Raw genomic sequence first — 12019 nt, forward strand, 5'->3', positions numbered from 1 at the left:
GTTTGTTAGGGGTTTTTTTGCTATTATTATATCTCTTGGGAGGGCAGATCCCCCCCCCTCCAAGAGGGGTATGGTGTTTACAGTTATACATGAAAACAACAGCACAAAAACCAAAAGCTAAACATTCACTCCGTTAAGGCATCAGCAGAAAAAGACGGATGGGTTCGAAGCAGACTGGTAACTTCAAACAAACTGAAGCTGTTATCCTGAATCCCCAAAAGGCAGGCTGGGCAGAGCATCAGCACTGCACAACTCCTTGAGACCGCCTGAGAAGAAGCATGGCGGCTTCACAGCACTTAACCTTGCTTTTTAATGTTTGTTCGCCTGCTTTCCTACAGACCAACACTTGAAGTTAGCTGGGAATCAAGTACTCCTAATTCTTGCTCACTGTTTATAGAACTAGGCTTAAGAATAAGTCTTTCCACTGTAGCAGAATCATGCTACTGTCTTTCAGTTTTAACAGCTAGCATAGCTTTGCTTTCTTTATCCAAAGTGGCAACATAAACATAACTATTCTGTTAGATATTTCTTGTTATTCCCTGAATTGAATCATTCTCTTGGACTATTTGACATTTTAACATGTGCAGTGATGCACAAAAACCACAGTGACTGAACATCAGGAGCAATGTTTAAGGATAGCATTGCACACAGCCTTCAGACAGCACCTAATCTTCGTGATGCCATTCTCAAAACTCAAGCAAACACACAGCAATTCTCTCAATGCAGATAAGCAATACGATAGTAGCTCTATTGATGCTTCTAAGTATGCAAAGTACCACTGGGATATAACTGCACAGCACTGAGTAGATCTTAAAAATAGCCTAAAAATAGCACTGCCACATTGAACATGAACTTCAGAAGATCCTTACCACAGCGAGGTTCTTTTGGAGACCCCTTCATAAACAGCATGCAAGGAGCAGCATTGATGAGCTTCTTTAGACGCACATTAAGATCTTCTTTTGCACTGTCATTAGAGCCAGCAGGAACAGAACTGCTGGAGGCATGGCGCTGCACTTTCTTGGTCAGCTCTGGGGCGTGTGCACCATCCAACCTGTCAACTTTCTGAGAATTCTAAGGAAGCCAAAGCACGGGTTCACGTTAAAGGATTAAATTCAGAACGTGTACTGTCATAAAGAAACAGTAAAACCACCATATAAAAAACAGGTTTTGGGATGCAGAGTGGGTTAGTGTATTGATCTTGTAGCCAATCTTTAGTTGCAGCAGACTCGAGACCCATACTGTTCTGCTACTTAGCTATTCTTCATGCTAGCAAAGCTTACTATTAAAAGAATGATAAAGGAAATATTAAGTTTTATCACCACAGGTAAACATACCCCATAGACTTGTCATTCCTACCAAAAGACTGTTGAATTTTTGCTTGCTGTTTTGTCACATTGTAATACTATAGCTTAGGGAACATTACTAAAACAGTATGACAGCTAACATAAAAACTTGTAAGAATTCCAAAGCAATTAAGAAATCCCTGAAAAATTACACATAAAAATGCATACAGAAATGATTCCCAGATTCCTCTGGATAGGTTCCATCAGACATACAGATGTTTCTTCACTGAGAGCTTAACAAGTTTCTGCTCTTCTAGCAGCATAAAAAAGCACAAAGGCACACACATTAAAAGCCTGTTTTTTTAAACCTATCATCTCTTACCTTAAAGAATAGGAACGTTGGAACAGAACTAATTTCATATTTTTCAGACACTTCAGGCACAGCTTCAGCTTCCAGCTGGAAAACAGCAACAGAGAGAAAAAAAATAGTTTTATTTTCATAGTCCTCTTTAAAGTTTGATTGTGGATGTCAAACCTGTCTAAGATGTTCTTTGAGACGTTTTATACATTTAAAAAGGAATTTGAGGCAGAAGTTTGTGACATATTTGCATTTAAATGAGACTCACTGGTGTGTCATCCACTGAGCCTACAGTGTCAAAACAGGTTCAGAGGTTTTTATTTTGTTGCACATTTCAAAAGATGCCTGGAGGCTGCGAAGAAAATTTTTGGTGCACTGGTGACCTAGTAAATTTTCAATCATATGCAGCTACTACTATATTGAAATCCATAAATCATTGACCCCAGTTATGTCATGATTACAGTGCTTATTTTCTGCCCACAGCAATTCTTGCTGTTTGCTCTATTGACTAATTTCAAGGGGCAGTACATCACGACTGACTTTTGCAGCCTCCTGCAAATTACAAAGCAAGAAGGAGTGTTTCTTCAATAAGCTCCTGATGCCTACTAAATTTCATCTTTAACTCCTACAACGCTACTGAGTACTGAGTGGAAAGCTTGTTTAGATTATTGGTTCTAATTTTATTCAGCCTTCAGAGACATGCCTTGAAACTATACAAGGCAGTAATTCACCATGAAAACATAGCTCCTAATGACTTAAATTGGCAATTTGCTATGCATGGGCTAAAAGCATACTTGAGTGACAAGCTGCAGTATGAGACTGTTTAAGACACTTGCACTACAGCAACTGCAGAGTTAATGGTAAAGAAAAAAGAAGTGCTAATAGATATGTTTCAAGGAGAAACCTGTGATCCAGCATCTAGAAAAAAATAATTTCAGTGTTATTCCACAATCCATACAGTGACACTTCAGGAGCAAGCACTGCATGCTATGTCACAGCTCCTGCCCACCCAGCTGTCCTCACTGAGCTTAGAAATTACTGACAGTTCTCACTTAACTCAAGGTGGTGAACCTTCCAATGTTTGAGCATTACAGCACGTTTTGATTTACTATAGCCACGTAGGCTCTTAAGGGACTTCCTAAACACAGAAGCAACTGAATGGAGTGAACTTAGAACTGTGAACTGAAAACTGTAAACAGATTTAATTAGCTGTTGCCTTTTAAGTGGCAAATGATTAAATGACATATCCAGAACAGTAACTTTGTAGGTAAGTTGCCTACTTACCCAGTTACTTATTTTCCATTCTGGTGGGGTCACTCAAGCAGATTTTATTCCACATTTCAATATCTTGCTCATCTTAGTACCTCTTTTCAAAAGACTGTTTCTAACTGTTCCTCAACATGAAACAACTTCCACTTCAATCAAGGCAAGGATCTAAGAGCCAGGATACGCAGCAACTAAACTGAGGAATTACATTTTTAAAACTCCCAGCATTAACTGTCAGTTCTGAAGATCATTTCTTCATGACATGCTCTGCTCTACAACACCATGGTTTCTGACTGGCAGCATGTTAGCAGGCTCCTGCCCGGGAAAAGCCCAGTTCTGGCTACTCAGGAACACAGACCGAAATTGCACAGAGAACACAGAGGACTGTGAGAACTGCACACTCCCCAGGAGGAGTAAAACCCAAACCAAGACTTTACCCAAGCCTTTCTTTCCAGTGCTCATTTTCTCTGATCAAGGACAGATGTAATTGTCTTAATTTTGCAACAAGCAATCACTTTAGAACTAAAAAAAATAAATTACAGCTGGCTAATAGAGAGAAAATGGTTGTCAATCCTCCCTGGGTCTACTAAAAGCTAGAACAACTCTTCCACAGTCATGCATCTCCACTTTTCCAAGTGTTGGAAATGAGTCATCTGAAGGTCTAATTCAGAAGCTAATTTATAAAAATAGTTCCATCCTTTGGTTTTACAGACAGAAGTACCAACTGAGAGTGGGCTCATACAAAAACCACTGAAGGCAGTGAGAAATCAAAATACTCACACACAGCTGGCTGCCCCATTACTCCCTGCCCCCATAACTACAGAAGCAACTCGTTAACAAGAAAAGGTTGTTTCAAAATAAATAGCATGCTGCTGAAGTTCATTCATTTTCCCTTCCACACAGCCTCTCTAGGATGTGCAGGTGATGTCACAAAAATACAGCAGCTCACTGATGTATAAAGCACATGGAGCTAACACCACCACCATCTCAGAGCATCACTGCTGCAGAAATATAAACTGCCTTCCCTTTAAACTTTGTGAAGATCACTGTTCTTTTTATCTGAAGTACCAGACAGAAAAATAACTAAGGTATCTAGAGGAATTCTAGGATCCATATAGCTAACTGTTAACACGAGAACAAACAAAACCTGTAGTGTGTTTCAGAAGGACACTGCTTCTAAATTCATCCGAAATCCACAAATAAAACCTAACCATGCTGTAAAAATGTGACTGTTCTCAGAAAGGAAGGACTGAGGTGTTGCAGGCACAAATTTAAAAGCTTATCTGTTAGCTAAGTAGCTCACGAAAGACACCTCTTCATTGTATTTTGGTATCTTCTATTTTTTGCCTTTAAGTACAAAGATAAAATGAAGGTGATGTCTATGGAGTATCAAGTTTGGAAAGAAGAGCTTGAAACTTTTATCTGACAAATTTTTGATGCATCTTTTTCATACATTCAACTCTGGTCTTCAAACAAAAAGTCAAAACAGATCTTCAAAAACCACTGTGCTCGTACCCTGCAACATGCCACTCATACTTCACAGCAGCAGCTCTCCTCTGTTCCCAACACCTCCAGCTCCCCGGCCTCGAGGACTTACCTGCACAAACGTAACCTGAGTGTGCTCCTTTGCTAGAGTGGCCATAACCTCATTCATCTGAGTGCACTGGGGAGCCCATGGTGCCCAGAAGTGGACAACTACAAGCGCACTATTAAAAGAGAAAGACCAAAAAGAAGTAACAGTATTTACTTTTAAATAACAATAATGGAAGTTTTATTTGTCACAGAGACACATGCACAAACACGTATGTCTTCCTGGCAAGAAAACTGGACAAGCAAAACTAGGAACATTTTCTATGACTTACAGAGCAGACAACTTCACTGCTTTTTCAGTAAACAGAACACCCAACACTTCTGTTAAGGCAATGCAGTAGAAGGAAAAATGTCATGCATTTTGACTGTATTTTGATGCTGTATTTTTATGCTAAATTGTCATTTATTGCTTCAGCTTCTTATTCCTCATCGAAGTTTTCTTGAATCATAGAATCCTTAAGAGTTGGAAGGGACCTCTGAAGGGAATCTTATCCAACTCCCCTGCAGTGCACAGGGACACCACAGCTAGGTCAGGCTGCCCAGGGCCTGATCCAGCCCGAGCTTGAAAGTCTCCAGGGATGGGGCATCAACCACATCTCCAGGCAGCCTGACCCAGTGCCTCACCATCCTCACTATTAAAGAGTTTCTCTTATACCTAACCTAATACAGCTCGCTTTCTGGGCTGAGAGGGCACAGGGCCAGCTCATGTGCAGCTTCCCATCCAATGTTTGGTGTTAATCAATCACAGCATTTAAAGGTTAGTCAGTTATGTGAACAGAGATCCCATCAAATCAGGCACCACGTGGTACTTCTCATGAGCTTAACCAAACAGGCTCTGATGACAGTGACAAGGTATTTGCATTTCATTTTCAACTCTATTTACCAGGTTTCCTTAAGTAAAATACACCAGATAGCAAGAGATAAAGAATACAGAAGACGTACTATTTTCAATCTACTTGGATACAGAAATGATGAGATTGATGCCCTGGAGGCCATTTAGCATCTCCCTCCACCAAACAATGGGAGCTCACTATAAACATCCATAGTCTTGCATGCAGCACAGCACTGGTACAGAACAGAAGCAGTGTTACCTGAGCACATATTCTGAATGCAGAGCTAAGCACAACTCAGATGCAGAACCACAGAATGCAAAAACCTAATTTTCCAAAGTAATTCTAGGAAACCTCGGTAGCAATATAATAGAATATATTGTTTCCCCCAAGAAGTTAAGAGTGAGAGCACAGTTCTTCTCTGAACTTCATTTCAGCATGCAAACTTGCATGTTATCTTTCAATGGAGTCTGTCCAGAGAGCAAAAGCAGCAGCAGGGGACTGCATGAGCAGCTCATTCAGCTTTCTCTCCTCAGAGCAGAGTTCTTCCGAGATCTCTACAGCTGACAGCTCCCGTGGCCACACTTTGGTGAGATTTGAGCTAACGGAGCCTAACGTTGCACAGCACACTCATGCTGCAGCCAACTTTCTTTGCTGCTGTTGCCACTAATGAGGTAAACACAGCTAGGTATGGTGGGAGACTGGGAACGTGTGTGTGGGGGGGGGTGCACAATCATTTGTGTGTACAGGAACAGCCAGGCACAATGCACAAAGAGAAGGAGGCAGACCAAGCTCAGATGCAGAGAACAATCAGGAGTTCTGCTCCAGAGCTGGCTGTACTTGTTCACAGCAACCTCCATTTGAAGCAGGGACTCTGATTCCACCTCCACTGCTGCTCAATGCAAAGCAACAGCAGCTCAGGGAAGTTGCTATACCATCACAGAGAATGAAGCTAACAAAGCTGTCAAGCTGTCATCACAGCTGTACAATGCCTGCACATTCTTTAAACAATTGTGCAGATTTTACATTTATTTCCACTAAGGGTGTCTGTTTTGATAAATTCACTCTATAATTAACTACACTGCCCTCTCAATACCAGGATGTTAAAAACGAAGCTTGAAAAAGATGAAAAAGTAATTTAGAACGGTAAGAAGGGAAGAAAATAAAGAGTTAATGAAAGGAAGCACATCAGTAGTTCTAAGCAAAGCATTTCCTACACTCAATCAGGATATTTCTAAAGAAATTGCCACTACCAAAAAAAGAGGACAACAGCAAAAATGTGACAGTGACTCCAAAAGCTTCTCTTTCTGCATCATTTCATATTTCGTGCTTGAGAAGACAACTTTGGGCCAAGAAATAAGATTCATTTCCTTAATGACTACAATAATTTTCCTTATACTTGTTCAGCAGAGCATCGTACATGGACAAATGAAAAGCCCAAAGCCTTATTTTCGTGGTATAAAAATAAAGTTTTGTTTGAGGCAGACATACAAAACATCCATTAAATGCAGAACTGACCTAGCAAGATGAACTCCCCTATGGAAATCCAGCAAGAAAGTGTTTTGCAATTCCACATCTTCTAGGCCTCAATGCAATTATTTTGTATGTATTTACACTGTCTCTCACCAGCAACCCAATTACGTGGCTTTATACACTAACTTGTCCAAAATATAGGCTCAGTAAAACAGCAGACTGCAAATCAGTGAGAAGAAGCAGGCCAACAGCTCTGAGGACATTGCCTCCGTTCATCTCCTACAACTGTAAAATCTTGATATGTTTCAGAGAAGATGAAACCCCAAAACTTATACTCCCTCCATAACGCAATGCTTAGCAGCAAGCTGAAGAAGTACAGATTGATTTTCCAAAACAAGAACTCCTCAGTAACTGTCAGCATACAATGCTGGTAGCTGTAACTGATTGATGGCCACTGTGTTGGTTTGGGAAAATCAGCTACTCTTTCAATAGAAAGCAAGTTTGGCAGTCACAGAGCACTGGCATGATCCTTAAAAATACTGCTTTTGCCTTTATCTGTAAGTTAATAATACTTAAAGAAAACTGTGCTTTTCTGCTTCATTATTAAAGTGAATATTTCAAAATACAGCGACACTGTCAATTCTCAAATTCATTTTGATAATCTAAATGTAGAAAAAAAGCCAAATATTTCAGATCAAACTCAGGAAGATAATCGTCAGCACTATCAACTCAATGATGAGCAAAAGAAAAAAAAAGGACATTAAAATAATTAGAACTACTAAAGAGAAAACTGACCAAAGTTCTGTGGATAACAGGAAGGAGAGAACTATTGTTTTTTTGTCGTTGGAAAGCACTATAAAATATTTAATTTGATCCTGAAAATACTCTCATTTCAGCATGTGCATGCAAACGTGTGTGAGAGCAGAATTCCCTTCCACACCCTCACTCAGCCCCTCTGCTGCAAGGTAATGCCAGAAAGAACTGGGAGCTGTGCAGCAAGTTTCAAAGATTTTCCTTCCTTCCTTCTATAATCAAGGCTTCTCAATGTTCCTTTAAGCTGTCATTAAGCACCTGAGGCTGGTGACTCCATTACCCTTTCTACACAAACCATTTTTTCACCTTTCTCTCCTTCCACGTCTAAAGGCTGCTGCTAACTCAGCAGCTACATGGCTGAATCAAAATGCTTTTGACGCAGCAGCTTCTTTTAACGTGTCATAGAAGATCCACGTAGATACAGACAGGTAATGAATTAAAGATGTTAGATTGCTGTCACCACACCCCTGCCTCCACAAAACAAGTGAAGCACATCGCCTAGCCTGTCCTTCAAGAAGGTTCCCAAGGCCCTGCTCATCTTCATCGCATGGCAGCTCCTCCCTAGCAGAGCCAATACACTTTAGGACCAGCACCTAGGCCTTCCAACACAGGACTGCCACTGATGAGTTGGAAGAGAGCTGTGAAGGCCACCTGGTGTGATCCTCCCGTGCTCAGAGCCCGGCCCCCGCCTTGGGCTGCCAACAGGGACCACCCCCATCATTCTGGGCAGCCTCTGCCAGTGCTTATAACAAAACCCTTTCCTTACACCCAGACCAAGTGCGCATACGGCTCTTTACGTCTTCAACCACTTCCCCATCCCATCACAACAGACCCCGATAAAGTGCCTGGCCCCTTCCTCCTCCCACCCCCACCCAGGGCCCACGCAGCGCTCCGTGGGAGAAGAACCGGCTCCCCGCAGGATCTCCCGCAGCATCCTGCCAGCACCTCGAGCTCGAGGCCCATCCGAGGCCCAACCTGCCCACGGGCGCGGGGCCCTCTCCCCACGGGAGCCCACCACCCTCCCTCCTCCAGAGCCGCGCGCAGCAGGAGCTCTCGGCCGCAGAGCCTCCCATTCCCTCCGCTCTCAAACACACCGACCCGGCCGGGCCTCACCGCTCCTTGTGCTGCAGCAGCTGCTGGAACTGCTCGGCAGAGCCCGCCACCGCCACCTGCCCCGCCGCCATGGCCGCGCCGCAGGAAGGAGGAGCGCCGCGGGGTCACGAGGGGGCGCCGGCCGCGCAGGCGCAGACGGGACCGCGCTGCTCGCGCAGGCGCCGCCCGTCCTTCTGCGCATGCGCCGCCAGGCTGAAGCGGCGGCGGAGGGGGCGCGTCAGTCAGAGCCGCGGGGCGGAGCTGCGCGCCGTGCGGCCTTAAAGGGGAAGCGGCGGTTTCACTGCGTGCTCGGCCTGAGCGTGGACGCGGCCACCGAAAAGTCTTAACGTACCCTTATCCCGGTGCTGTTAGAATGATGTTTAAAAATCTCCCCAGATTTTTGTTTTTTTGTGGGTTTTTTTTTTTTACCGTTTTCATAAATGCAACATAAATTTTTAATAGGTCAATAAAGAATACTTCATTTGAAATACCAAAGAGCATGGCAGGAATTAATCCAAAATAAGACTCCGTTATGTTACAGCCTGCTCTCAAAACCAAAATAAACACAAAGCCTTCTAAAAACCAAAAGTTTATAAGTGTTTCTAAACAAAAATGGAGGTGCAATGGTAGGTGCTTTCTGCAAACCCATTCTGGTGCATAAGTGCACCGCCACCGAGTGACACCAGTGGTCCCTGGAGGGAAAGGCTGAAGTCGGTGTGACAGCATGGAGCAATGTGTACGGCCTCCCCATTGCCCTCGCACCGCTCTACATCATCAGTGTACATAGAATCACAGGATGGCCTGGGTTGGAAAGGACCACAAAGATCATTGAGTTTCAACCCCCTGCCCTGGGCAGGTCACCAACCAGGAGAGCAGGCTGCCCAGAGCACATCCAGCCTTGCCTTGAGTGCCCCCAGGGATGGGGCATCCACAGCCTCCCTGGGCAACCTGTTCAGTGCATCACCGCCCTCTGAGTGAAACACTGCCTCCTCACATCCAACCTCAACCTCCCCTGTCTTAGTTTAAAACTGTTCCCCCTTGTCCTATTGCTATCAATCCATGTCAACAATCATTCCCCCTCCTGTTTATACGCTCCCTTCAAGTACTGGAAGGCAGCAATGAGTTCTCCCTGGAGCCTTCTCTTCTCCGATCTGAACACACCCGGTTCCCTCAACCCTTCCTCGTAGGAGAGGTGTTCCAGCCCTCTGATCACCTTTGTGGACCTCCTCTGGACCCCTTCCAAAAGCTCTGCATCTTTCCTGTACTGGGGTCCCCAGGCCTGGATGCAGTACTCCAGATGCAGCTGAGTAGTTCAAGTAGTTCAACAACATTTCAACAGTGTTTGAAAAGCAGAAAGGAGAGGATGTATCTGGAAATGTTTTCAAATAGAAAACTTTTGATAAAGCTGTTTTCGCTGTTTATATGTTTGATGTTCATTAATGGACTATATTACCAAAGAGGGAAAAAAAAAAGGAGAATAAATAATTTTTAAAGAAATTAAAGTTATTTTTACAAAATTCTGGAAAATAAAAAGCGTAATTATCATTTTCGGGGAGAGCAGTGGTAGGACAAAAAGGAATGGTTTTGAAGTAACGGAGAAGCAGGCTGGATGTGTGGAGGCAGTTCTGCATGGAGAATGTGCTGCCCATCCCAGCAGTGCCTCAGGACAGGGCTGGGCCCCGGGGGTACCCAGACCCCGTGGAGTTGAAACATTTATGGTCACTTCAACCCAAGCCTTCCTAGGATACTGTGATTCTAACCCACTTCCAACAAACTGAGCTATGTTTTCACGGTGAAGGAGTTCAGCTCCAGACTGCAGCCACTGTGCTGTTCAGACACGGTAAGACAGGGAGTTCAGGGATAAAGCACTGCGTGGCCACAGCACTGACACAGCCCCATGGTAGAGACTCACCCTGCTTCAGCTGCAGGATGTGAATCGTGGAAATAAACGTCTTCCTCTGTAGCCTATGTCAACCACAACCATGTCAGATAATTTAAAACCTCATTCTTTAATAAGGTTCGCAAGACATTTTCAAGGTTCATTTGGAAGGTAGAAACAAGGATTGCTGTTAAAAATGTATAGGCCCATTGAGACGCACGAGACCTAAATCTCCCTAACACGAGGCTATATTTCTGGGCATCCCATATGGAGTATTTGGCAGCACGGTCCCAGGGAAACCCAGGGCTTCAACGACTCCAGATTGAACAACAGGCAGCAGGCCAAATTAATCTGGCAAGCCTCCCATAGTGCCCAGTTGATCTACTGCTCACCTCAAGATGCAAAGGACTTGATTACGGAGGCGATATGCAAGTCTGGGGACTGCAAAAAGGAGAGATTCAGCATGCCTGAGGGGCACGCTGCAGTGCCCACCACGTTGCTGGCTCTGCCTGAGGAAGCTGGTCTACAAAAGAATTGCCTGTTGGCTTCACATTTGCTAATTATCTTATTTCAGAGCCCCTGTGAAGTACTGAAAGGGATATTCCTTCCAGACACAGGTTTTATTCCATTAAATTCAAGTTGGGAATTCCCTGTAAAATATTGAAGTGTTTTTTACACAATTCACACCATTTTATGTACGGTAAAAAGAGTTAGTGGTGCTCTGCACTGTGTTCTTGAGCCTGGGCACTATGTTCTTGATGCTTAGACATAACAGTAGGAAGACTACATCGCCCCAGTCTGAAGAAATTAAAGCAGCTGGAAGTTGCTAAGTATTCAGAATACATATAGGCACTGTTTCTGTGTAGAAATAGCCTCAATTGGTACATGTACCGTGTAAAATAAAAATAAATACCTTTAAAACAGGAGCCAGGCATAGGACACTGAAAGTGGTAAGATTGGATATTGTAATAGAGCCTGAAAAGGTATTTAATGATAAGCAAAGATATGGCCCAGCATTACACTGGGACTTGTGGCTGCATGACACAAGACACAAAAAAGTGGTCTGGAACAATCACAGGATGTATATAGGTTTGAGAGATGAAGAGATGCTGTAGTGTGAACACTATGAATATTGCCCACTAAGATAGGAATTTGCCTTGAGATGTGGCAAGTCTTGTGTAACAGCAGCGGGAAATGGCTGTGACAGGCCACCAACTTTCTTGATTCAACGTCAGTAAGAGTTGGACACACAAAATAAAACAAAAAGGAGGAATTTAACATGGATTGAAATACAGCCAATGTGGAACCACGGACATTTTGTCTCGGGACACAGCACAGCTAAGGTCTCCACTGAAGGCCAAAGGACATGGTTAGCTTTGGACAAATGGAGGAAAGATCACGGCTGTAACCACAGTCAGTGCTTCTGTCGCAGTGC

General features: G+C 43.6%; 1 protein-coding gene across 2 annotated transcripts in view; it reads right to left on the minus strand.

The window, feature by feature from the left end:
* GLRX3 (glutaredoxin 3) overlaps positions 1-8814 on the minus strand; it is a 294370-nt gene extending 285556 nt beyond the window's left edge. For both annotated transcript variants that reach the window (XR_010622787.1, XM_065746430.1), the window contains exons 1-4: positions 8727-8814; positions 4505-4613; positions 1666-1740; positions 870-1071 (exon numbers count right to left, since the gene is read on the minus strand). Coding sequence is in view for 1 of the 2 variants with exons in the window: in XM_065746430.1 (XP_065602502.1) it covers positions 870-1071; positions 1666-1740; positions 4505-4613; positions 8727-8797 (457 nt within the window). In the remaining variant the exon portion in view is untranslated. The remainder of the gene's footprint in view (positions 1-869; positions 1072-1665; positions 1741-4504; positions 4614-8726) is intronic.
* Between the last annotated feature and the right edge of the window lie 3205 nt (positions 8815-12019).

Source organism: Cyrtonyx montezumae, unplaced genomic scaffold, assembly GCF_038088225.1.
Source record: "Cyrtonyx montezumae isolate F1298 unplaced genomic scaffold, pur_monq_1.0 scaffold_4, whole genome shotgun sequence".
NCBI lineage: Eukaryota > Metazoa > Chordata > Aves > Galliformes > Odontophoridae > Cyrtonyx > Cyrtonyx montezumae.